The sequence below is a fragment of the Drosophila serrata genome, unplaced genomic scaffold, assembly GCF_035046125.1.
Source record: "Drosophila serrata isolate PLE 108 unplaced genomic scaffold, ASM3504612v1 contig_240, whole genome shotgun sequence".
Classification (NCBI taxonomy): domain Eukaryota; kingdom Metazoa; phylum Arthropoda; class Insecta; order Diptera; family Drosophilidae; genus Drosophila; species Drosophila serrata.
Genome location: NW_028257138.1, coordinates 5,727,546 through 5,754,339, shown reverse-complemented (window position 1 = coordinate 5,754,339; position 26,794 = coordinate 5,727,546). Strand labels below are relative to the sequence as shown.

The 26,794-nt window shown below is 38.9% G+C and overlaps 4 protein-coding genes and 1 long non-coding RNA gene across 13 annotated transcripts; 3 read left to right on the top strand and 2 right to left on the bottom strand.

The window, feature by feature from the left end:
* Window positions 1-637: 637 nt before the first annotated feature.
* RluA-1 (RluA pseudouridine synthase 1) lies at window positions 638-13,846 on the bottom strand. Of its 7 annotated transcripts, none has more exons than XM_086830798.1 (11): window positions 13,631-13,846; window positions 9,444-10,355; window positions 3,702-3,794; window positions 3,476-3,563; window positions 3,180-3,402; window positions 2,650-2,737; window positions 2,255-2,475; window positions 2,006-2,196; window positions 1,714-1,941; window positions 1,278-1,621; window positions 638-1,221 (listed from the first exon to the last, which is right to left on the bottom strand). In XM_086830798.1, exons 2-11 carry the CDS (start codon window positions 10,290-10,292, stop codon window positions 1,147-1,149), a joined length of 2,400 nt encoding a protein of 799 aa, XP_086686924.1. In that variant the 5' UTR covers window positions 10,293-10,355; window positions 13,631-13,846; the 3' UTR covers window positions 638-1,146. The 7 variants fall into 7 exon arrangements, 6 of the variants coding, with proteins under 6 accessions (XP_086686924.1, XP_020807297.2, XP_086686922.1 ...); XM_020951638.2 differs by lacking the exon at window positions 13,631-13,846 and adding an exon at window positions 12,250-12,325; XM_086830796.1 differs by lacking the exon at window positions 13,631-13,846 and adding an exon at window positions 12,014-12,304 and having other exon boundaries at window positions 9,444-10,629.
* A 1,212-nt stretch (window positions 13,847-15,058) lies between these two features.
* Window positions 15,059-20,644, top strand: RluA-2 (RluA pseudouridine synthase 2). 3 transcript variants are annotated; one of them, XM_020951576.2, is made up of 10 exons: window positions 15,059-15,164; window positions 15,339-15,608; window positions 18,324-18,504; window positions 18,565-18,787; window positions 18,849-18,936; window positions 19,480-19,700; window positions 19,766-19,956; window positions 20,015-20,268; window positions 20,326-20,475; window positions 20,543-20,644. In XM_020951576.2, the coding sequence occupies exons 1-10, from the start codon at window positions 15,126-15,128 to the stop codon at window positions 20,615-20,617; spliced, it is 1,692 nt and encodes a 563-aa protein (XP_020807235.2). In that variant the 5' UTR covers window positions 15,059-15,125; the 3' UTR covers window positions 20,618-20,644. The 3 variants fall into 3 exon arrangements, with proteins under 3 accessions (XP_020807235.2, XP_086686919.1, XP_086686920.1); XM_086830793.1 differs by having other exon boundaries at window positions 15,066-15,184; XM_086830794.1 differs by lacking the exons at window positions 15,059-15,164; window positions 15,339-15,608; window positions 18,324-18,504 and having other exon boundaries at window positions 18,659-18,787; window positions 18,874-18,936.
* A 281-nt stretch (window positions 20,645-20,925) lies between these two features.
* On the top strand, window positions 20,926-21,343 carry LOC147644003 (uncharacterized). Its single transcript, XR_015271208.1, has 2 exons — window positions 20,926-21,066; window positions 21,135-21,343. It is a non-coding gene; the product is annotated as an uncharacterized LOC147644003 (long non-coding RNA).
* Window positions 21,344-21,386: 43 nt separating this feature from the next.
* Grip75 (gamma-tubulin complex component 4) lies at window positions 21,387-24,014 on the top strand. Its single transcript, XM_020951656.2, has 8 exons — window positions 21,387-21,551; window positions 21,610-21,772; window positions 21,831-22,116; window positions 22,177-22,336; window positions 22,387-22,893; window positions 22,953-23,322; window positions 23,371-23,650; window positions 23,737-24,014. Exons 1-8 carry the CDS (start codon window positions 21,483-21,485, stop codon window positions 23,879-23,881), a joined length of 1,980 nt encoding a protein of 659 aa, XP_020807315.2. The 5' UTR covers window positions 21,387-21,482; the 3' UTR covers window positions 23,882-24,014.
* On the bottom strand, window positions 23,662-26,784 carry Cog4 (conserved oligomeric Golgi complex subunit 4). The gene is made up of 8 exons (XM_020951655.2): window positions 26,551-26,784; window positions 25,754-26,490; window positions 25,379-25,697; window positions 25,192-25,322; window positions 24,525-25,128; window positions 24,285-24,470; window positions 24,001-24,227; window positions 23,662-23,936 (listed from the first exon to the last, which is right to left on the bottom strand). The coding sequence occupies exons 1-8, from the start codon at window positions 26,635-26,637 to the stop codon at window positions 23,894-23,896; spliced, it is 2,334 nt and encodes a 777-aa protein (XP_020807314.2). The 5' UTR covers window positions 26,638-26,784; the 3' UTR covers window positions 23,662-23,893.
* Between the last annotated feature and the right edge of the window lie 10 nt (window positions 26,785-26,794).

Sequence of the window (26,794 nt, the reverse complement as noted above, 5' to 3'; positions counted from 1 at the left end):
ATATATTATATTCGGTGTGGTCTTAAAGGTTACCCCTATCTAATAATCAATGTTTTTTATTGCATGACTCTTGGGCCTTTCGTGCATACATATTTAATTGGGGGTTGAGTGCAAATTAATTTGTAAAGCCCCTTTTTTAATTAAGGAACTAGGGTACCATACTTACACTCGGTTATTTATGCATGTGTGGTGCAGAGACTGCAGTCATTTCTGAATAACAAACAAGAAAAGAAATCATTGATAATTGACCTCGACTAGGGGATGCCCTATGCTTGTGCTTTTACAGCCAAGCAGGCTCTTCTTCTAGTCATTGTTTTGAGGAGAAATATAAACTCTTTTATGTCCTAAGTAATGAGTAACAAAAGTCCAGCTAGTGGCATATACATATATAAAGTATATATGGCAGTGGCCGCTTGTCCGTGGTAATAAAAAATTCAACAATTAGTTTTGAAGTAGAAAGCGGGAATCCATTTTAATGAAAAAAGTTGGCAGCTTGCAAAGGGCAGGGGGCACACATTGTGCATACTTAGATATCTTATTTTTACCCAGGGACTTTCACGGACTTAGTATTTATACTTTAAATCCAACGAAAGCCAGAGATTGTTATGTTTCCATAAAAATAAAAACGTTAAATATATATTTTTCTAAGAAACTTTTGTAAAATTTACTTTATATCCATTTTTGTTTGCGAATATAATCCTGCTTTACACACTCGTACATTTATATAAACTAATTTCTCTAAAAGTTGTCTATCCCGATTATAGATATAACATTATATATTGCCTTTCACATATCTGATTAGTTCGGATAAGTGCTTGTCTTGTGTATACATATAAATATACCTATTATTTTGTAATAAAAGCTTCGAATTTATTTGCACGTCTTTTCAGCTCTTGTAATTAGCCTATATTGTATATATTTTTGTTTTGTTTTGTGAATTGATTGTGTGAACTCTTTTCTATAGGATTTATACTACGATCTTGTGTACATAAATATTATTTGTATAATGCATTAAACTGAAGCGCTTGCATCATGCTATCCAATCTTAAAGGCACATCTTTTAATTATGATATATGTATGTATAGATATTGTTGTCGATTTTGGTCTGTTTTTCTAATATATATGTTAAGTAATAGTATGGTGTCCTCATGTCGAGTCCAAGTGGTCCCAATCCGTGCAGGCCCAGTTGGGCAGCTCGGTTTCGTACTCCCAGCCGGGTCCCTGTTTTAAAATATTTTTATAGTTTAGTTTTTTGAAGTGTAAATCAGAAGACCCACCTTGTACTTCCAAGCGTGCAAATACATAATAAGATCCTTTGATTTGGGATCTCTGTAGTGCACTTTGCACTCGTAGCAATGTTCATCAATGGTGATCTTGTTCAGCTTAATTCCTGCTCCTGTGGCACTAACTACAGATTCCATTGAACTCGAACTCTGCAGAGCTGGCGGCATTATCTCTGTGGAAGACTTCTCTGCGGCAATGGGATATTCCTTTACTGGATTTGTGATTTCTGGGGTTTTCACACCCAGATCAGGCTGAGGCTGCGGTTGCTGGGCGTCAAGGCAAGGAGGTGTGGTTTCCCGGGAATTTATACCCGCATCATCGTCGCTATGGTGAACAACTAAAATGAATTGAAAATAAATTTAATTTTATAATTAAATTGTTTCAAAATATTCAAAGATATTTATATTTAATTATAGTAATTAAACCCACCGGAAGTGTGCTCACTGCTGAGACTTTCGCCATCGGTCTCGTCCTTGGAGTTCTTAAACATGGATATATCGGAATCACAATCTATGCCCAGCCAGTTCTCAGCGTTGTGTATATTTATGAGATCTCTTATAAGTTCATCGTCTGTCTTGCCACCAATATCTCCAGAGCGTCCCTTTAAAGGACCAAAGACTTCGTGATTGTACAGGGGATCGTTCAGAATGGGATAACCTAAGTTCAAAGCAATCTTTAGTAATAATAATAATCCTCAAGTAGTGTATATTCCCACTCTTACCCAAGTACTGCAAGTGTACCCTTATCTGATGCATTCGTCCAGTGAGTGGCTTACAGAGCACCACACTGGTGGTGCCGTTCTGCGACAGTTTCTGGAAGGTGGTTGTGCAATCTTTACCTTTTGGGGATACTTTGCACACTCCTATCTTGTAGCTAACCACTTCGATGGGCTCCTTGCACTCCACAATGCCGCTGAGGGTTACATTTAAATTGTAGTTAAAATATTAAGTTTATAAATTGATTAGCTTACTCGGGAAAAACTCCCTCGACCCGGCAGATATACTCCTTTTCCACCTGACGATTGCGTATCTGCTGCTCCATTTGTCGTGCCTTCTTGGGACTGCGCCCGAAGAGGAGAAGGCCAGAGGTCAACCGATCCAGCCGATGGATTGTGCGTAGATTCTTGAGATTGAACTCCTTGGCGAGAATGAAGACCACAGTGTTGTGCCTGTAGCGTCCGCAGGGATGTACCTGAAAAGATGACATTGCAAATTAAGGACTTAAAGAGAGATACTCAATGTAATAGATAACATATGGTAGATAATGCTACGCATTCGTCTTGAAGTAGACTTTCTTGGTCATTGATAACAGAAAGTATAGGTATAATAGTATATGTGTAAAATGGCAGTCGTTTAAGCCACTTACAGGTATCGATGCTGGCTTATTAACAACTACAATGTCCTCATCCATATGCACAATTTTAATTGGTTGACAAGTCACGGGCACCTCGTGTCTGTAAAGATAGCCATGAAACTAGTGTTAGTTATAAAGTATATTTCATCTCTGTGTTCCTGTTGTTACTTAAGAGACCAGAAATTCGATTAAGCTGGAAACTTTAATGGGATTTACTTGTTAAACCCTTTCTTTACAGTTTGAAAATCAAATGATAATAAAATAAAGATGAGACTTGCTTGATATTGAACCCACACAATAATAAATCAATTCTATTTTTTGTGAGTTATGCAAGCAATTTACTTTTTGCAGTATTTTGATTTTTTTATGATGTCATAATATTCAACATGACATGCTTCGAGCATTAGTCGACTTTAATGAGGTGGAACATAGATGAATAATTACATTATGAAGAAATTACACAGAAAACTCAATTGCAATTGCAATCATTCGCATCGCCACGGTTAGTTGGCATTGCGGAAAAGCGTTTAATTTTTAATTACCTGTGAACTATATTGGCCAGCAAATCATTATGCTTCAGCCGATAATCAATCGGAACCTTCTCAAAGTTGACTGTCAAAGTGCCAGTTTGGATGCATCGTTCATATTCCTCGGCAGGATGTGCCCGGAACTCCCTCGCAAAGATATCCAATATCTTCTCGCCCACCCAACGGCCCTTCGTAAAGGTTGTGAATGTGAAGTAGTAGGGATAGACCTTTCGAAGACCTACGGATATTCACATTGTTATTTTTCAGATATATTTATACGTATTGGATAAGTCGAGTGTTGAGTGACTAACCATTTTCCATATAGTAGGAGGTTTCTTGATATCTCTCATCCGTAAATCCGGGTCTTTTAGCCTTCAATGCTTTTGTCTCGAGCTTAGCCTTCAAAAAGTTATAAATGGGTTTTGATTAAAATGATCTTAGCGTGAGAAGCGAATGTTAAATAAACTGAGTACTGAGACTGCATTGTTTCTATCAATAACCCCATAATGGGCTTTGATCTCATTATGTTCTACTTACCTTTTTTAACTCCTTGATTTGATCATTATCATCTGTTTTCCGCTTTTCTGGTATCTTAACTTTTGCATTTTCAGAGTCCCTTGGAGATATAGTCTGTAAAAAACAAGCAATAACATGTTCCTAATAAATAAAACATAATTAAGTTAACTTCAGCCTCTTAATCCCATCAACTCCAATTTTATCCAAAATCTATTTCTATTTTCTCAGGTATTATTATATCTTTGTGGTTTTCCCCTTTTTTGTTCCTGTTCTGGGGTCATTCCAATTAGGTCAGGTTACATTAGTGTTTTAGATTACGTAAGTTCATATACAGATCCGTAAATATTGTTCTAGGAACACAGATATATATATTTATAAACAGTTTTGCTTGGGGATATGTACTTGCCGTCGAACGCGTGTATTATTTTTTTTTATTTGGGGCTACTATTTGGCTGACGTTTGTCTTTTATGCGCGGTACTCGGAGAGTAGAAAAGCATATTCCATTATTTTATTTTTGCTTTTCTGATTAATATGGCAGACATAAGTAAGCATAGCGGACCTTGTCTACATAAGGCTTATATATATATAGAGTACCTTGTTAGGTTGAGGAGCAGTTCTAGAAAGATTTTAGGGTGTTATGATTTTATAACTATAAAGAACTGATATAAAATACAATCTATATAAAAGAGGAAAACAAATTTTATATTCGAAATTGAGATCTTTAAAGCACTCTACCGAATTTGAAGTCAATATACTGATGGGATGTGTTTTCAAACCCAAATCCATTAGGATTAATAGCAGCCTCAAGTACCCGGTATCCGCTAGTCGTATTACTTCATTATGATGGCTTTCTTGTGCTCAACGCTTTCCTTGGCAATGCGCCCAACCAAACGGGTGATGGAAACATGTTGCATGCCCAGAAGACGCCGCGCGGGAGACCCAAAGATTCTGCCAGATGAGATGAGATGTGCCGCCGTCGTCCGGCAGCGGCAGCGGGCACCACACGGGTTCGATTCTCGGCAAAATCCACCGAGTTACAATGGGTCTAAAATGCGTATACACAATATGTATGATGATGATGATGATGATGCCGTGTATGACCATGTACATATTTTAGAAGAAGCGTCTCCGTCTTCGTCTCCAACCCAGAAGAACAATGCACAAAGAAACACTCGAAATATATGAATACGTTTTAAATTTAGATCATTATGAACCGAACGTATATGTGCTAGGCTGTACTAACCTAAAATACACATCAAATACCATCGAGTATCATTATAATATGTCAACGGGGTCTTAGTCTTTATAAAATACAACATTTCGGTATCATAACATGTCAGGGAAAAATGTTTTTTGTCCGAGATTGGGTTTCACAAAAGTGGAATTTCGTTGAATTCTTTCGTTTTTTGAGCGCTTGAGGAATCCAATCATCTTGAGTATTTATGAACGGAAGTATTTTGTAGCACCTTTACTAAGAAATCGGAAATCGGAAACAATTTCATCAGGCTTAAGTTTATTTTTAAATAATCAATACTCTTTGGTAGTTTCTTATACATCATTTTATTGAGCTTTTCCTGTTCAATAAACAAGTCAAGAAAGTAAAGTAATTATATCATGTAATTGCCAATCTTGATTTCATGGAGTGTATGGCGAAGGAGGAACTATTTAAGCATTAGATAATTGTTTATTGTTGTTTATTTTTCACTCTATACACCTCTATATACACCTGGGTATACAAGGCTACTTCTAAAGTGATGTATAAACACACACACTCTCGGCAGGCAGTAAATATTTGTTAAAACCGCATTAGTGCATGCTCATCACTAAAAATAAATCAGTTTTGATTGACATAAAATGTAAAAAAAACACACAAATCTTACTAATGGAAAGTAAAACCCAGCATCATCTGCTTGCTGTGCTGTGTCCTAGATCTCTATTGTTTTTAAATTAAATGGAATATATATTCGTTTCTTTTAGCCCGAATAAAAATAAGTTCCGGCAGATTTAATCAGCCAAAAAATATTACCAATTACCAGAATCGTGGATTTCCATTGAACACAAATGAATGAATACCACCTCCTCCTCTGCCTCCACCTCCTACACACACGCTTTCAACGTCTACTCATCCATGAGAACTGAGTATAAGCGAAGATGATCAATTAATTGAATCATTCAACAGCGGAGACCTGTTGCCAGCACTCACACTCACACTCACACCCACTGGCACACTCGCCCACCATTATCATAAATGTATTAAAGATTCAGCTATATGTACATATATCTGACATCTGCATATATCAAGACGTATGCATATACATATGTATATATAAAGCTATATGTGCACGAAATAATGCATATCCAATTATAATCGTCACGGGCATCGCGGAGTATATGGGTTTTCTGGCAGAGACTTCCAAGAAAAGTTTAGACAAAAGTTCAGACTAATTCATTATCTTTGCGGAACCTTGATCAATAGTTTGTGCTTTGGCTGAGACTTTGGCCAAATTCCCAAGGTGACTCCGAGGTATTTTCTCTGTCGGGAAATTTATGCAAAAAATTTTCAGTGACTTTGATATAATTTTTATTCGAATTTCCAAGCGAATGCCGGCTGCTGCCACTGCGTTGGCCGTTTGGAAAAAATGGTGTCTCATTTTGGCCCCCGGAATATATTTATGAGTCCACAACCGCCCACCCAAAGGCGGTTCCATGGAGAAGAGAGGGGTGAGCCAGCGGCGGGGCGAAGTACAAATCGCGGTCGGCACGCTTTTATCGCCTGCACAGCGCCTTGTGTTGCGCAAGGTGCGAGCAGATCGGCCAACAACTACACTTGTCTGGAAGACAGACACGTGACCACCACTGCCCACGGTTTTATTAATTATCAATTTTCAAGAGCACACACTCTTCGTAGAGTGTTAGTTTCTCGTATTGTTATTATTCTGTCCCGCATTATTATTATTTTCAATGGCACTCTTATGAGAAATTACGTTCTCTGTTCTTGATTTATGTAAACATCTGATACAGGCGAACCTTAAATGCTTAAAGTTTCAGGGCAGAATAAAGAAATATTTTGTATTGCTTTCTTAATTATTACAAAACCAGTTTGCACTTAAAAAAAATACATGTTTTATTCAAAGAAAAACAAGAAAGCAAGCTAACTTCAGGAACGGAAATTTGTATCACCTCCAAGAGTAAATTCAGCAGTCAAAAATGCCTTAATTTACCTTCGGAAAGCTTTCCTGTGTTAGTTTTTATTAGGGTAACAAATCTACATACTCAATTTAAAATTTAAAAAAATGTAAAATTCTTGCCAATTTTTTTTACCATTTTAACGATGTAACCCCTTATAAAATGCTGAAAATTTTGAAAAAAAATAAATTTTACCCAAACATAGCTAAATCGGTTTTTGATGCTGATCAAGAATATATATGATTTATAGGGTCGGAAATGAGTCCTTCATCAAGAAATCCTTTAAAATATCCATTATAGGGACTTTAAATTAATATTTTTATAAGATTTTATTTTTAAGAAAATCACGCTTTTTGAAATACCATAACTAAGCCAAAAATGCCTTAAATTCAAATCGGAAAACAGTCCTATGTTAGTTTTTGCCAGGATAATAAATCTGCATAGTCTATGAAAAATGTTTATAAAGTTAAAATTTTTGACAATTTTTTGACAATTTTAACCCCTTATAAAATGTTGAACATTTTGAAAAAAATAAATTTTACTCAAACATAGCTAGATCGATTCAGATTTTGATACTGATCAAGAATATATACGATTTATAGGGTCGGAAACGAGTCCTTCACTGTGTGTTAAGCTTCAGAAGATAATATTATTACCCTTGCAAGAGTATATCAATTCTTATTTCATGGAAAATATTTAGGAAACCCCGCTTGATTTCCAGTGTAAATATCTCATTGTAATTAAAATAGTTTAGCGATTTAAATCGACTTTAACTGTATAGACCTAAGCAAGTTTTTTGATTGAGCAAAAAAAAAAACTAGATTGAAATAAGTAGGTTCAAGCGCCAAGTATGGCAAGTGGTTGACCAATGCAACAGTTTAGAGGAGCTGCAGCCGGAGCAGGTTACCGGAATGGATTGGTCTGGTCTACTGACATTCGCATTTCGTCCAACATATCCCCATAACGGTTCTTGCCTACTTAGCCATTAACGATACCATTTTCCAGTTTTCTTGTCTTGTGCAATAGTTTTTCCACAAAGACAAAGATCAAATAGAAGAATTCTAGACGAGTCACATGATGGCATCTTTGCAAGCAACCCATGGAAAAATTTTTTAAAGGGGGGCTTCTAAATATTCCAGTAAATAATACACTAAAGATATAGGGTATTCAGGAGACAGATATCCATTTGATTTTCTTATTGTAAAATATTAAACATGGGCCAGAAACTATTATTAAAATGTCTGTAACTATTTAATCTTAAATATTGATGAAAATTCGAATTGCTAACCGACTTTAGATTAATATTTTATCAATTTCATCTATATTCTTAATATCTTTAGTAAAAATTTTATTTATAAAAGACAACTCCCTGAAGTAAAGTTAAAAGAACATAATGTTTGGGGCGTTTTAACCTCTGAAACCCCTATTGATTGTAAACAACTGATTCGCGAGGCTTGTCTACCCGTATCATCCGTATGTTGTTTAGATGCAACCAACTTGATTTTCATGGTCATTTCGCTGACTGCCTGCAAGTGTAAAGTTATAGACATTGCCATGTGTAAGTTACCTATGTGCATTAAACAATGGAAACATCTCGCTACTAGTTGCTGACTTGGAGGGGAGTGGGAAGCGGCGAGGCTACATGGCAGAAACCTTGACCAACTCAGACGTCGGGCTGCCGCCTGCCCGCTCACCATTCGGCTTATGAAATCATCGGGTTTCAAAAGATAGCCAACAGTAGCAACCAGAGCTATAGGCTAAAGTAAGTGTAGTATAGTATATAATAAGGCAAGCTCTTCAACGATGCGGAAAATCTGAAAGCCAAAGCTCCATTTCCAAAACAAATACCGATTAAGACGATTTTATTGTCAAAATATAAGTATGTACATATATTGCAGTTACAATGTAACATAACCAACATTAAGTAAACACAACACTCGACACAGAAGGCGACTTTCAAATGTGAAATGATTTGTTATATTCAATCTGAAGTGACTGTCTGTCTCTCCGGCTGTGAAGATTGAGCAACACCTTGTTATGGAGTAACATTAACACAGTTGTTGTAGACCAATTACTGTTGGATAGTCTCTTATTTGTTTACTTTCAAGATAATATATTTTAAATGCGAATTACTAAACAGAAATCAAACTGAAAGAACAGAAACTGAGAGATTGGCTAGCTCTGTTTTTACTTTGAATGATTACATTTAAAGTTAAACTGAGAGAGCATAAACTAAAAGAAAAGATCTAGTTCAACTAAAATTATGTAAATTTTATATTCTAGATTTCAAGAGAGAATTTACCATATTAAAAAGCCAGCAAGAAAACGTTAAACCAATTATCTTCACCTAAGATTATCAAATATTCTCTTTCAATTTTATATGCTACAAGCCTTAAAGGTAAATGGGAAGAAGGCACAATATTAATTTCCTACTATTTAATTACCAAATAGTCAATGTAAGCACTCCCAACTCTTCCCCAGTGTATCCACACACGTCAATTAAGTGGCTAACCTTCGGTTCGAGTACGGATAGTTCCTATCATTACGAGTTGTGTACAAACATTAGATCTCCTCACCTTTTTATTCAGCGGCGGTAGCTCGGCACTTGGCAAGACCTGGATAGCTTGGAGCGACGATGCCGCCGCCACGGCAGCTGCCGCAGCTGCCTGATTCCGCAGTCCGACGACGCCGGTCAGGCCGAGATTTATGGACGACAGGTGATTCAGCTCCTGGGGATGATGGGGCAGGCAGTTGAGTTGCTGGAGTTGCATGGTGCAGGAAGACGGCGGTGCTGCCCGCGGAGTCATCTGAACGGGCACCTGGACAGGCATCTGCGTTGGTGCCGGCGCTTGCTGTGGCTGGCCCAGACCAGGTGCACCTCCTCCGCCTACGCCAGTGGCCGCTGCCAGCAGTGACTGTTGGGCGGCCTGTGTCAGTGGAACACCACCGAAAGGTGAGTGTCCTCCGCCGGCTGCTGCAGCCGCCGCTGCTGCTGCTGCTGCTGGGGCATAGTAGGCTCCCAGCGGCAGCGAGGAGAACATGGCAGAGTGCATCTGGGCAAGGGGATTCTGGGCAGGATTTAGCTGAGCCGCATAGCCAGTGGCCTGGTGCAGCTGCGGTGCCAGGTTGTACGGGAAGTGGGCTCCGGGAGCGGCACTGGGATGCAAGGCCGGCTGCTGATAGTTGGCCGGTGGAGCGGCGGCTGTGTTCGGCGATAGTTGCTGCTGCTGCTGCTGCTGTTGCTGTTGCTGATGCTGATGCAGCTGCTGATGCATCTGGGGCTGGGCGGCAAAGATGCCACCGGCGCCGGCGCCCAACTTGTCCAGGAACGGTGACTGCATCTGGAGCATCTTCTGCTGGTGCTGCTGCTGGGCGGCCAGGGACCAGGGCAGATACCAGGCACAGGCTGCCGGCGAATTTTGCATTTTAACTCACGTTGTTTCTCTCAATTTTCTCCGAGTATATATCTCACTTTCGCGAAGGCCGAACTGCAGGTTTGAAAATTGGTTATTATTCCGAAAAAATCACATTAACATCTGTTGGGTAATGATAACTACGCGGATTACACACACATCACGCTCACAGAGATCTTTACCGAGTTATTCGATCGTTTGTTTACATTCGTTTCGCCGTAAATTGTCGGGTTTATAATGCTTTTAAAGTCAATTACAGATCCGTGTGTAGTTATCCGCGTTTGCTTATAAATAATCGCAGCGATGGTCCACGGTTTTATTTGAAATCTTAAACCGATTTTAAGGTTGCCTAATGTAAATTAAAAAACCAAATAAAATGTTTATTTATTTTTTAGTGTGTTTATGAATACCTAGCTAGAAATATATACACAACGATATACAAGTTTAATTCGTTAATTTTTGGTTTCTATTAGCAGATTGCCGTTAACAAATGCCCCGATAGCACTCCGACACACACAAAAGTGAGAATAATATGTATTTATTAGCTTTTTTGCTGCATTAACATTGTCTATAAGGTGATCATTCTGAGCTCTCCGATATTTATGAAAATAATGATACTTTTACTGGTTATTTGAAATTTAATTGAAACAGAATCGCAAACAGATTGCAAATTTCAAAGAAAGAGATAAAAATCACTGGGCCACCATCTGCTGATGTTTCTGGCTCTGATTGCAAGGAGACAAAGTCGTGCGTATAAACCTATATTCCTCCGACCAATGGGGCGTATGTGTAACGAAACATTACGTATACGACCGGGTGGCGCAGTATAGTCTTCGGTAAACCATTAAATCAGGTACACAGATACCCTGTATTGGCACAATTGACGTGGGCACACGTGTAAACGTAAACATCTCTATTTACCCCCGAGGAGCTGGTGCTAAAATAAGTCTTGGGTATTACTAGCTCGTGTGTTCGAAATTTCCGAGTTCCTTAATATATTTAGGAATGTCCGAATATATAGACACCTCCACCTCGCTCGTTTTTGTCATCTGTCTTCTTCTGCGCTGTCTTAGTTCCATTTTATCAACAACAATTGTGTAGTCTTTCGAGTGGTTTTAGTACATTTTTGAAACAAATATTTCTTCTTGCATAACTATATTATGTAGACAATGGCTAGCAAAGAATTCTTTTAAATAAATTCAAGCATCTATATGTACTACCAAAAGTATATGTATATGTGCGCCATGTGTAAAGAAACCCCAGATATCTCAGCAGGATGACAATAGATCACATGGGCTTAAAGCAAGAACAACATTTAGTGAGAGCTACCTTCTATATTTAAAAGAAGAACAAAAAATATATACACGAAACGTGTGTATTATGATGATCATCGGACGGGGCCAAAAAGTAAATCCAATTTGGAGCGGTTTTAGTTAATAATAATGCCGAGCGGGAATGGCCCAACGAATTTCATGCACCAGAACAAAATATTATTAATGGACCGACAGGGGAATATTATGATGTTTATGTGGCAAACTATGTGTTTATTCTAGTTTTTCCTTGATGAAAAATATCATAATAGAAGTGTCATTTTATCGAATGAGTCTGCTTATGGCAAATTAGCCATTCAATTATGTGAACATTCAATAAAACTTGGGGTTCCTTTGATCATCGTTCGGACAACAGACATTATAAAACTCATGTGTTATTTTAGCTATACAGCAGATACGAACAAAAAAGTATTAAGAACATTTTCCATTTCCATAATATTGTGTGTGTAGACTGAGACATTTATCACAATGTTTAGGTTTTTCCATTTTCATATATAACCGTCACAAAAACACTGTTTAACTTTCATTATTGTTCAGTCAGTAGGACTAATTTAGTTCAGTTCACACGCGATTATGTTTTTGAAATATTGTATATATATTTTTTGTTTTCGAAATCTTTGCCCAGCACGCTTGAATACCTGTCCGACGAGAGCATTCACGCCGTCTACTCGAGTCGAAACCAAGAAACCGAATGAGTCAAACCGATTCAAACTTAACTTGCTGCCTGCTGCTCAGTGGCAACAGAAACCTGGCCCTCATACATGTTGCGAGCCAAATAGCTTGTTCCAGATGAAAGTATTTAATAAATAAATACGGATATTCACGGAGCTAACTTATTTGTCATATGTGGTGAACAAAGTTTGATATAGTATTGATATTAAATTAAGGGAGAACTGAACCTAAGTTCACTTAAGTTTTAAATACAAGCCTTTTGTAATAAATATATTCTTTGGTTAAATCCATTAAAAGCAAACAAAACAATCGAGAAAAACACTCTTGTGTGTTTTAAAGCCCAAAAAAACCGATTAATTTATTGCCTTCTCGTATTGATGTCAGCGAAGATTGATTTAATGGCAATTAAACGCCTCAATAATACACTTGATAGTCTTTATTTGTTATTCTTTCAGTTCGAAAAAGAACCCAAGAAATGGTTACAACATTTCAAAATTCACCATACGCTTGCAACAGGCTCGCTTCTGACCAGGTTCGATGTCTCACATAGAAATAAAAATATTTAAGAAAACTTGCAGTAATTTAATGTTTAATGCTTATATATTTTAAAACAGGAAAGCTATTTCTTCAGTAAAATAATGCTATATGGACTCTGTTGATTGGTTGTATCAATTTCCTGATATACATGCACAGCCACAGGGACCATTTGACACACTTTCTGAGCTACCACCAAATGCCAAGTGTCCGGCCAACACGCACCCACTTTTGGCTCAAATAAACTTGGCTATATTTCTAAGACACTGACCGCTTGAAGCATTTTAATATTTTAAATCAACTTCCAAGGCTTTCTCGAACAGAACATTTTGGTATTCATTCACAAAAGAAATATATGTGTACTTGCTTTCACATTTCGAAAACAATGAAATCTCCATTTTTGATTGACACATTTAAAAATATATTAAGTATACGTATACGTAGCTGTTGACATGCTTGTTTAAAAAACAAAAAATATATAAGAATTAAGAATATCTGAGATTTAGGTTAGAAGATTGTGATTAGCTTTTGGAAATAAGCAAAAGTTCGAGGGAATTTTAAAAACCAATTCATTAACCAAACACCGATCCTCATCAGTTAAATCTAGTTAGTTAAAAGAACCTTTTAAAATGGACCCATGATAGTGACATTAAGTTTTTTTCAAATTTTAGCAATTAGCCGAGGCCACACAGCTATTTGCTTTTACTGCCAAAACTGAAAGCATTATGCTGATAAAAATTTTTGGGGCTGCGACTTCTGACTCTCGTGTAGAATTGCGTGTTCGACTGCGTGACTTTCTTTCCCGTAACTCACCCACTTTCACATCCACATCCAGACGGCGGTATAAAGCTCGGCGTTTGGTCGTCGGTCGTCGGTAGTCGGTCTCCTTGAAACGCGGTTGGTCACGAAACCGAACAACAAAGAAAAGGCTTGCCCGCCCGGCTTGCCCGTCATTTGAGGCAACATTTAATGGCCACTGGCTATGAGGCTCATCCTGAATAAACAGGGGATGGTGCTGGTGGTGCTCTGTGTGGTGCGGTGTGCTGTGGTGTGGTGTGCGTGTGTTGTATGGGAGCTGAAGTTGACGTTCGTTCGTTTGTGAAAACGAAGAAAGTGATTAAATCAGCACGATATTTTGTAGGTGTGCGCGAGACCACGAGCTCACCCATTAAATTCTCTCCTCGGACAGGCACTGGTATGTGTGTCACCCACACCCACACATACACATACACCTGCACACATTAAGCTACTGTTCTAAATTGACTTTTCGCCTGGACAAAACTAAAAATGACGACATCGCGTTTTCTTTTTGTGTTTTTCGTTTCATAGAAAAAAGCTTTACCTCTAAAACATGCCCATCAACCGCGTGTTTATAAACAACACAAAGATCTTATATATGTAACGCGAATATATAGAAAGGTGTGTTGTGCCGGGCCTCATATTACACCTCCGCATGCAGGTTCATTTCGCACATATGTACCTTTCGCTTATAGGAGCGAACACGTTAATGTAATTAAGCCCTATGACGGCCCAAAAAATTTCGGATAAAACGTAGCTAAGGATATATATTAATGGGGGGGTATCGTTGTAAACTTATAAATCAACTTTTTACGGCTATAACTACTTAGCAGGATTTCTTGACTTGCACTGAAGAGGAGTAAGTCGATCTTAATTATAGATAATACTAAGTATTATTAAAGTTTTTAGATTTTGTAGGCTTCTTGAAGTCTTTGCCAAAAAGTAGGCAACGTAATTGGATGAAATGCGACCGGAAATGGGTGCGTTTCCGGCAAGTTACAAGCATTTGGAGTAGACCATTTTTGGGTTGTTTATGTATAATTTAAATTATAAAATAAATGATGGAGAAATGAAAATAGTGGAGATAGATAGTTAATCCCATAGAGTACTGATGTGTTTAGAAATAATCTGAAATTATGTTTATGGTATAAAATCTTTTTAAAAAGGTTTACATTTCCAAAGACTTGTATGTATTTTTGAAGCAATATAGTTGTATATGTAAACATTTACTTTTACATTATTAAAAATTTGTTTAATTTGAAACTGTTGAACATAATTAACGTCCATTAATAAGTACCCGTAATGTGAGAGTTTCCAGCCATACGTAGTTCCTATCGATATATCGATAGCAAACAGCTGGCGCTGGGTACCCAGAGCTGACAAATTTGGCCATTATCGCTGTACTTCCTTGTCATTTCTAGCTAGAAATAGTCAAATCTATCTAAAATGTGTCTCTGACAGCAGCACTGCTCATGTGTAAACAAACCGAAAAAGAAAGAAACAATTATTAATGCGGTTTTTAAAACAGTTTAAGAGCATTCTACAATTGGCAAGTGTTAATGTTAAAATGTAATAAGCCTTCTAACTCGTGCGGCTGTGTTAATCGCTATTTGCAAACACAATTAATTCATAAAAAGCGGTGTTGTGACTAGTGGCCCGCCAAGTGGAAATACACACGTGTTGATTTACTTGTTGTTTTTATTTTAACATTGTTTTCCGGCAGCATCTGAAAGCAAAACAAAGAACTTGTAGCGAACTTTCGTGGTTTCCCAAAATGCTAAACCCCAAAAGCGTGCGAAGTGCCCAGACGCAACATGGCGAGGGCTCATCCGTGGACGTGGAGAACATATTCCTGCACAGATTTATGTTGTCTGTGGAACCGGTCAGCAGTATTGGTGGTCAAGATGCGTCTGCTTCCTCTGCGCCGGAATGTGTATGGTTTCACAGTGACACAGATATTGGATCTGCAGAAAAGGAAGATCCAGAAACTCCGGTAAGTAGTATCAATTAACATTTGTGCCGACCACTGGTCGGAAGGAAGGCTTCTTATTAAACACTATATAATGATAATACACTCACAAAACTCTTTGAATAACAACTTCATAAAACTTAAAGACAGCTTTTCTCCGTTATTCCATGTTATTTAAAATTGAAGCGAATGCTTCTGTTTTTACTATTCCTATTCTTGAGAAATTGCATTATTAATTTAGATTTGTTTACACGTTTTGTCGCGGAAGGAGTTCAGGGAGGCGAGTAGATAGAGCTTTGACCGATTCGCAGCCAGTAAAAGGGCATATTTATCTTGGGGGAATATCGAATGCCCAAAACAATTTAGTCGGGGTCCGTTCCGTTCCAATGTTCGCCAATGTGTTGTGGTTTCCGTGTCCTCACTTATGCAGTATTATTGGTGTCGGGGGAAATTTCAATGCAGCAGCTATCCTCCAATCGCACACTCAAAACTTAATTAAAAAGCTAATCAGGGACACACGCAAATGCAATTTACTGCAATAATTTTAAGAAATAATTAAGAGCGACTTCATTTGAGCAGATTGCTTTAACATATAGGTAATTCGATTATGTTTAAGCTGTAGTCCTTGTTAGATTTTAATACTGCATGTTAGGTTCCTTCAAGTGCTTTTATTTGTTTATATTACTATAGAGGGTACGGCTTTGATTCTTTAGCCCATTTAAACTACATCTTTGGGTCATATTTTAAGTGATTTTAAAACCTCTATTGACCATTGTTGAATTCTGTAGAAGTTGTTTAATAATTTTAAATATTACTTTTAAGGTTTTTGAACCAAAATACTTAAAATTCACTATATCTAAATGTCATAGATTTTTTTGAGGGCCAAAAGATGTTTGACAAACATGTTCGCCCCACAAGTTTGTTTGTTGTTTGAAGCCAACAGGAGTGGTGAGTTTTAGTATTTGAATAATGTATAGAATGTAGCAGAATTTCAGCTTTATATAATTTAGAACAACTTAAATATAACATTTTTGTTGTATAAATAAAAAAGGACAATAAGTGGCAACTACTAGTTATAGTATCATATTTCTATGTTATTTCCTTTTCTACATAGTTTCATAGAGCCACATGCATTTTCACTTTTATTTCCTTAGTTGAAAGTTTCGAGACTCATAAAAATGGATATAAACAGGTGACGGAAGGTGGAACAAATCACACCTGAAGACTTAAACTTCTTTTACGAGACTTTGAGGCACAAAAATGCCCCAATAAAGGAGACTGCTGTAGCTGCAGTCTGCCTGCAGAGTCAACGTTCTCGTCCGGGGCCTGCATAGAAATTTAAAGCCACCCTTAGGCGTCAGTACATTCTTAAAAATTTAGGACTCTGCTTAGAAGAAGATGTGCAACAAAAACCAGATTTTAGACAAAACCCTTAATGGCCCACAAAAACCAAAGGCATACAAGTTTCGGGCTCTTTGTTTGTTGGCAAAACCACCTCACCAGCTTACCACCGTACGTGACAGTGGCAAATGGCTTTAAGGCAGGCATCCCGACCCATCCGCTCCCCCGGCTATTACTCAGCTGCAGTTTATGCCTGATGACTCGGGCACATTCAGATTTCTTTTTCGTGTTAATTAAACCATGTATTTGATCAATAAATCGTAGCACAAGGGTCTGTGCTATTCGGATTTCCATAATAAATACAGGACTGTGGAGGGGAGTGTGTTATGTGTTGTGTTGTGTTTGTCCACGCAAGAAGTTAAGTTATGTTTGGGGACCAACTGGACGGCGGACTTACCTTTCCTGTACTTATATTTCACCGCGGATTTGTCATAATTAGTTCTCTCTCGACGACACGGCGGCCTTTTCGGAGGCCTCCACGGTGGACTTGGGCTGGGTTGGGTTGGGTCGGGTCTCTAGTGTAGTCTCGCAGTGGTTTCCTAACGAGCTACACTTTTGTCAAGTTGGTTGGCTGCTGCTGATGCTGCTACCTGGCTGGTCGTGATGTTTCCGCAATTATTAGTGTCAGTGCCTCCTGCTTTCGAGTGGTATCTAAGTGTGGTCCTCATTGTTTCCACGATGCGCCTTTTGGGCCCCGTCGTTTTTATAATTCTTACAATACCATGTAAACACACACATTAAAAGAAAAAAGAAAGCTGGTGGAGAATAAAGGATAATGGATGCAGTAAGGAAATGGAGGAAATCCCTCTAAGAAGGTCCAAAGAGTTTTCATGATAAAATCTGTGGGTAGTCTCTACAGACCTCATAGTGTGGGATTTATTAAGCTTTAGTACGGATTATTAGGCATACGATTTCTTAAATCAATATTCTGACTACAAACTCCGATTTAAACTCATCCCACACATGAACATTACTCGTTACCTGTTTTCTTTTTGGTTGTTTTGTTTATATTTACGTACTGGCTGGCGCCTATTTTCTGGTAGACAATTTGCCAACAAGAATACTGCTGGTTCAATGGAAATTTTGTCCTCTTCCGTTACTCTTTTTAAGGAAAAATACACAGAGACTGTGTGAAAATTATGCTTAGGCTGCCAAAAGAAGAAAAGAAGAGATTGTTTGCTAACAAAAGCACCAGAAACAAGGCGGCTTCTAAGTATGTATGATAAGCTAATGGGATTTTTGTCTGTAGAATGGCTTAAATATTCTATCTTATGATTATAAATAAAATTTAAATACGATTTCTTTTATGTTGAATAAAATATTAATTACTTTTTGCAGGTCTCCCTATCAAAACAACCAACAGAAGAACCATCTGCACCGGAAAAACGAAAGGCTGACTCCACAGAGGATGAAGGTAATGCCAAGAAGCCCAAGTTCGACGACGAAAAGGACAGAAAAATCAAGCGACCAGGTTTCAGTGACGAAAGATACGACGAAACATCGTATTACTTTGAAAACGGTAAGCTAACAAGGCTAACAACTCAAGTAATAAGTTAATTAAACTTCTACGATTGATCAGGCCTAAGAAAGGTTTATCCCTACTTCTTCACCTTCACAACATTCGCCAAAGGACGCTGGGTTGATGAGAAAATACTCGATGTCTTCGTTCGTGAATTCCGGGCTGCTCCGCCAGAAGAATACGAACGAAGTTTGGAGGCTGGTAAACTGACTGTTAATAACGAGAAGGTTCCCAAGGACTATAAAATCAAGCATAACGATCTGCTGGCCAATGTCGTTCACAGGTAAGTGTGTGTAAAGAGAGCTTTCATTTAAATATTTCCACATTTACCACACATTTTATAGACACGAAGTCCCTGTTACTTCACAGCCCATCAAAATAGTGTACATGGATAAGGATATTGTGGTAGTAAATAAGCCGCCATCGATACCAGTGAGTATCTATTTGTTAATTATTTATTACAACATTTGAAATTATACAATTTTGTCTATAAATCAAATTTTAAAAAACTCATAACTAAGCCAAAAATGCATTAATTTCAATTCGGAAACCTTTCCTATGCTAGTTTTTATTAGGGCAATAAATCTGCATACTCAGTTTAAAATGTTAAAAAATTACAATTTTTGACAATTTTAACGATGTAACCCCTTATCTTTTTCTGCAAAAATGGAAAAAAATTTCAAAAATTTTATTTAAACCGGAGATAGTTAGATCGATTCAGCTGTTGATGCTGATCAAGAATATATATGATTTATGGGGTCGGAAATGACCCCTTCACAATTTTCCACGCTTCTGACTAAACTTTAAATACCATTCTTTGAGTCGATATTTATCTATGTTGTATTGGACAATTTTGTCTATAAACCAAATTTTAATAAACTCATAGCTAAGCCAAAAATGCATAATTTTCAAATTTATATTTATATAAACATTTCTTTTTGATATAAATACCTGATATATGCTGGTTTCTTGAAGGTTCATCCTTGCGGTCGTTATAGACACAACACTGTGGTTTTCATACTGGCCAAGGAGTACAACCTGAAGAACCTGAGAACCATACACCGATTGGATAGGCTCACTTCTGGTTTGCTTCTATTTGGACGCACCGCCGACAAGGCCCGGGAATTAGAGCAGCAAATTCGAACGAGACAAGTGAAAAAGGAATATGTGTGTAGAGTACAGGGACGTTTTCCAGAGTAAGTCGTAAAAGGTTCTTTATTGGAATAACATCGAAAAGTACTTATATACTCAATCCCTTTAGTGGAATCGTTGAATGCTGTGAACCCATAGAAGTGGTTAGCTACAAAATCGGAGTATGTAGGGTCTCTCCCAAGGGTAAGGACTGTAAAACCACATTTCAACGAATTGGCGAGGATGGCGACTGCAGCATTGTTCATTGCAAACCTCTCACAGGACGAATGCATCAAATCCGAGTGCATTTACAATATTTGGGTAAGTAAAGCCTCCACTAGAGTCTGTCTTTGTTTCTAGTAAAATATTTTTCTGACAGGTTATCCCATATCCAACGATCCCTTGTACAACCATGAAGTGTTTGGTCCTTTAAAGGGTAAGGGAGGCGACATTGGTGGAATTAGCGACGAACAGCTGATCAATAATTTAATCAGCATACATAATGCTGAGAATTGGTTAGGCGTTGACGGAGAAATCCAGGCAGATGTAGCGAGTACCACAAATAATAAAGTACAAAAGGAAATCAAGGCTGAGTCTGTGATAGCAGCTTCGGTAAAAGAACATAATGTTGATGTAAGTAATTAATACGTTTTATCGATTATAAATAATATTGATGGTGTTTTTTAATAGGCTTCTACACAAACGTGTCATGAGGAACCAGACAGATCTTATGATCTCAAAAAGTCCACCTCAGATCCCCATTGTCACGAGTGCAAACTTAATTATAGGGAACCCGAAGAAAAAGATCTGATAATGTACTTGCATGCTTGGAAATACAAGGTAAAATAAAAAGTTGTACTAATTTTTAAATATTTCTATTAATAATGATTAAAACATAACTTTACAGGGCCTCAACTGGGAGTACAAGACAGAGCTTCCTGACTGGGCATGTAAAACTCAAATTAATTACGAAGAGTTGTGAATCAATAAAAGTTTTCCTAACTTTTTACATCTCTTCCTATCATTGCCTTACTTGACACTATATAAATAAGGTTCAGAAAATGGCTTTACTTAGCTTAATTCTAGTTTTGCCCTTAGTGTTTGCTCAAAATCATCAGTTGCAAAATAATTCAGTTGTGAATTTAAAACCCCTTCACCTTGATAGACCTATAAATATTAAAGATTCTGACAGTGTTTTTGGTTTTCAAAATAATAAAATCAAAAATGGAAATGAAAACCCAGAAATCTGCCAATTTGGGAAAGTTTTAAAACTGGAATTGTACAATTTTCACTCAACTATAGCCCATGGCAATTACTTTGTCAAGTTTTATTCACCAAGCTGTGTGTACTGTAACCTATTTCGTCCTATATGGGAAGAACTCGCATCCGACTTCTTAAATGAAACAAAAGTGTGCATAGCGGAGTATAATTGTAAGGCAGAAATAAAAATATGTAAGGACTTCTCTGTGACAAGTGTTCCTACCCTAATACTGTTTAAGGACGGTGAGAATGTGGAAACGTATAAAGGAAGCAAGGACAAAATGGAACTACGAAATTTTGTTATCAGTCGGAATAATTTGAAAAACTTGGAAAACAGTTCAGGAGCTCAAAAATACGTTCTTATTTACAGTAAATGTCTGTGGTTAATATATATTATATTAAATTACTATTTACAATAAATAATAAATAAAGAAAAGTCTTGTTTAAATTTGCGCACCCTCTGACTCCTATCGATAAGTCGATAACTCTGTTAGGTCCAAGAATTGCACGAAGTGCCATCACTGTTGGACATCTGGCGCAAATGCAAAAAACAATTCAAGAACTTTGGCAAATAAATTTATTCCAAAATGATACACGACTTGTTGCTGGCTTGTTTGAGCAGCAGCCAAGAAGCGGAAGGTGTAAAGCAGTTTTTGGTAAGCTTAAAACATAAAGAATTTATCTTTACCGATACCAAATTGCGGTTTCTTGCAGGACACCACAGCTGTTGAGCACTTCATCCATCCTTGCGAGACGGAAATCTTTATGGACATTCTCAACATCATAAATGTGTATCACGAAGTGGTTGAGTTTACACAAATGTACAATACACAGCCTATTTCCAGCGAGGAATTAATTAGCAATGCAGATTCCGAAGGTATAGGAACATATGGTTAGTCTCTGTCAGTTTCAAGTAAAAAACAAGCTTTTTGTAGATCTTTCGCATGGCTTTTACATGCTGAACTTTGTCAAGGGCATCGAGAATGCTTTGGAGGAGCCATACCAGGAGATCGTTCGACTTGAGGCCGATTGTCGCAAAACCAAGCGCAACTCGCTTTCCTATGTGTGCAATGCCCTGCGGACCAAGCTGCCGATGCTGATGTTGATGCGGAAGCTAATCATGGAAGTTAAAGTGATGAAGCTGCGAGGGTGTGCCATGCTGCACAACCTGCACCAGCAGTCCGAACACGGAGATCCACAGCTTGAGAGAATGATTCACAAGCAAGTTTCAAATACTAAATGCAGTCTGAATGGATTAATCTTACTTCATATCCCTTTTAGAGTTATTAAGCCTGTTAAGCATGCCTTTTTCTCGAGCCTGGCTCACTGGATGCTCTTTGGCGTGATCGACGATATACACTCGGAGTTTTTCATTAATTTTATTCCCACGGGATCTGAACATAGCAGCATTTGCAGCAAATCAATGCAAAGCTTTATTTTGGTAAAAGTTTGTATCCATCATTTTACCTAAATAAAATAATTATTTTCTAGAGTGGCGAGCAAACAACTGAGGACTACATCTGGCAATATGAAATTAATATGAAGCAGTTGCCCGGCTTTCTGTCCATCATAAGTGCCGAGAAGGTTCTCTTCGTGGGGCAAACTGTGCTCGTCTTTAAAATGGGACGAAATCCCAAGAGCAAGAACAAAGTGGATCAAATGGCAGCGGAACTAAATGAAATGTCACGCGAGGATATCTATGAACTGTGGAGTGGCCGCGAGTCGGAGTTCTTCAAGACGATCCAAGACCTCAGCAACGACGATAAGATCAATGTATTTCGCGTCGAGCAAGTTGTGAACGATATCAAGAAATATGTGAGCAGACGACTCTCGGAAATTGCAGTAAACGAAGTGGATTTGGAGCGTCAAATGGTATTGCTAAAAGATTTCTATTTGCTGGGTCGCGGAGAGTTTTTCTTGGAGTTTTTCTCGCAATTGCATGGCAACTTTGATGTCAATACGGAAATGCGATCTAGAAACTATACCAGAGCGTTTGAGGTGAGATTAAAGACTAGTTTTTTTAGCTTAAGTGGTTATATTTAATAAATTCTTTGCAGCTGGCCGCAACTGGATTGCGAATAACAGATGATCTGGAAAACTTCTCCCTCACAACTCTCAGAAACAGCGAGGAGCCCGATGAGAGCTACGACTTTCAGGTGCTGCAATCTATGCACTTGAAATATATTTATGAATGGCCCCTGAATTTGTTGTTTTCGCCGAAAGCCATCGAGCGATACAATAAAATCTTTCGCTTCTTGCTTATAATCCGCGGTCTTCAGTACCAAATGCAACGAGTTTGGGCCAAGCAGACGTGGACTGTAAAGGCCGAAACCGGTGGCACCAACATCAGGGTCATGAATCTCCGCAATCACTTGCTCTTCTTTCTGAACAATTTGCAGTATTATATCCAGGTGGATGTGCTTGAAAGTGAGTAGCTTGCACCTTTATGTACATTCATTACATATCTACTTACAGGTCAGTTCGAGATATTCATGAATGTGATAAAGAGTAGAGCGGATTTCGAGGAAATACAAAGAGCGCATACAGTCTTCCTGGCGAACGTTCTGTCGCAATGTTTCCTGCTTTCGGACACAAAAGACGCTCATCTGAATATCACCGCTTGCCAAACCCAGGCTAATCCCATTTACGGCACCATTCTGAAGCTCTTTAGCATATGCGAGAAATTCATACACATGACGCAGGCAACGGACAAAGCAGATGATATCACAGAGGAGGTCGAGCGTCTTGAAAAGGAGTAAGCATTAATTCGATTTTGTTATGTATTTATTATAAGGCTCCAAGTATTTCACGTAACTGATAAATAAAACTTTGTTTTTACAGATTTGGTGTACAAATTGCAAGCCTTATTCAACTGCTTGTGGACATAAAGACTTCATCTTGCTTGGGTCCGCTCTCCCAGCTGTTGCTGCGATTGGACTTTAACCATTGGTTTAGCAAGCAGCACTGCCAGCCTGGTCAAAGGTAATAAATAAATAGCCTAAAGCTGCAGGCGTTTAATGTCCTCTATGCGAAAGTCGCTTCTGCAAAAATACAATTAATGAAAGTGTTAAAAGATAGGATATGGAAAGTGAATAAATTGTTAACCTTAAGGTTAGAAATGTGCGAACTTCGTTGGGCGTCAGGTGCCATGTTGACATTTCCTTGTTATTCTCGGGACTCCAGTACTCGGAGAGCTCTGAAATCTTGTCCAGATTTAAAAGTGTGGCTATTTGTGAGATCCGCGTCATTTTATCCCGTACAGACCAGGACGTGGCCCCTGTTAGATAACTTCCCAAGGCACGGACCTCTTGATCCAGCACCAGGCCGCCCAGCTATGATGAGAGATAAATATATTATATATTAAGATGATTCCCGATCGAAATACTTACCCTATTGAAGCTAATTTTTTTTATAGCCCTTTCCAATTGGATTGTTACTTCGGTGGCTAGAATACTGACTAGGGCGTCGTAGTTCCTGGGACTCAGGGAGCTCTTGAAGGAATTGAGCAGCCCATCCAATTGCACAATGAAAAACTGAACAAAAGTCTCGCCAGCCTCGTAAGCAGCCAGTTCTTCCTGCCAAATAAGGAAGCTTCAATAGATGCTTCTATTAATATAAAATCACCTCACCTCATTCAAATTGTGACTATAATTCAAGAACTGATTGATCCAGGGATTCAGTCGCGGCTTGATAACGCTGGATCGGAGTTGCTGCATTCCAAAATCAACAGTGGCCTTCAGGGTATCTCGCACAGCCTTTAGTTCTGTAAGGCAGCTATCCAGCAATTGTCGCTCCACCGGCGAGGTTTGTGGAAATGTCCCACCGATTTCCTGCTCCATCGTTTGCCACAGAGTCTCGATATACTCTGTGGAGATGTCGGCATTGTTAAGCTGGACGAGGAAATTGCCCCGAACTCGATCGGCGTCACTGGAATGTAATTTGCCCTGCTGCAAAGTTGTCTGAATGGCATTATAGGCTTGAGCCAGGTCAATGTAGCCCGATGGATAGCCGTTTTTAAGGGGAGCCTTAAGCGCCGCTACGAAGTCACCGTCTAGACAGGCTGCCACATTATTGATGACAGCACAGGTTCCGTTGATGGACTGAGTAGTCAGGGCTCGGCGAATGGATTTGCGTAATATAAAGAAGACGTCGTCCACCATGGAAGAGCACTGCTGCCCGGGCTCATAGGCATCCAAGCCGATGGCCTTGAGGACGCTTTCCTCCATGAAATATCTGAAAATACATAAAGAATTTAAATTAGAACGTAACTATTTAATATCTTTGCGAAACAATTACCTTTCAAGGAGCAAATAGGTGCTCAGAATCTCTTGCATTTGCCGGCGCAAGTCCGAGTTCTTCATTATCTTTTCATAGCGCTCCATTATTTCCATTTGTTCTTTTTCGGGCACACAAGTCTCTATATGAACCTGTAAGAGCCTTTAAAGTAACTCCTGACCATAAAAGCTACTATTCTTGAACTCACCTGCAAGCGACGCCGCATGAATCTAAAGTACAGCTCTACTCGAGCATGCATCACAGTGATTTCAGCGATGATAGCATCGATTTCCTTGGGATTCAGCTTGTCCACGGATCCACCAGAGGGTTTTCGATAATGTCCCAAAGCCTGAATACTGTTGCTACTGACGCTGCCGCCGCCTGCAGCGCTCCTCTGTGTCGATTCATTTACTTGCTTGCTACGGTACTGAATCTGTCGGTTCTTGTTGAACTCCATTAAAAGGTTCTTGATTTCAGCATCGCATTCGTGCTGCAGTATGGCTACCATGTCAATCAGAGAGGCAGAACTAAGGGTATCAATAAAAATTAATGGATATTAACCTTATCGGCAAGTAACACCTACGCTTGGCCATAGAATGCTTCAATTATGGGCTGATTAACCTCGACGACTCGTGCGAAATTCTCCAAAATGGCAGTCAAACGATCAGCATATGCCAACTGCATCCTGGATTCAGCTTTGGCTATATCCTGGGCATTCCGCAGCTCCTTCTGCGCCTTAGCCGACAGCTTCTGGCAAATGTATGTGGAAAACTTCTCAATGCCAATGCGATGGCAGCCTATAAGCGGAAATATCTTAAAGAATCTCTCCACCGAAGCCAAATCATCGCTCTTGACGGCCTCGTCGAATCGCTTTGCGATGAGCACCCGTGTCTTTTCCGTGGCATCCTCCAGTGTCTTGACCGCATCGCTCACCGAAGTTATAGAGCCCTGGACATCGTCAGCGGTGCGCCGCAGAAGCTGCTGATCCATCGCCAGGAAGCGAGCAATGTGCGTGGCACTCTTCTCGTAGTCTTCCTCGCCGATGGCCTTCACCACGCCCTGGCTGCACAGGTGGAGGTCGATAAGGTCGTGTACCCTCTGCTGGCACTCGGAGGCCCGGCACCTGGCCAAATCCAGCCGGCGTACCTTGGCGCTCACAGACTCGGCCAACTGGGCGGTGTTTACGATTTGTGCATTTAACTTGCTGGAATCACTGTCCACGGTATGCAACAGCGTCAAGGCTCGGCCAATGCCGCTCATTTTGGCTTCTATCTGGCATTGTTTGGCCAGCAAAGCTTCCAGTTTCTCGTTTACTTTCGCCTGCAAAACGAATAAAAAAAATTTATTTTTTGCGAATTATTGTTGACATTGCGTTCGGACCTCTTCTTCGGCAATTCGCTGCAGAGTCTCGTCCACCTGTCCATTTGTGCCGATGTCCAAGGCGCTCAGTTGGTCCACTACACTCATCCTGCGAACATCGGGTAGGAATTGATTCTCCTATACGGCTAAATTAAGACTTTATTAAACAAATTTTGGTTGATCTACGTGGGCAATGTTTTTGCACGTAATAGAGATGGGACATGAACGATTCTCGTCATCAGTGTATCGGAATTTGGTAAATCGA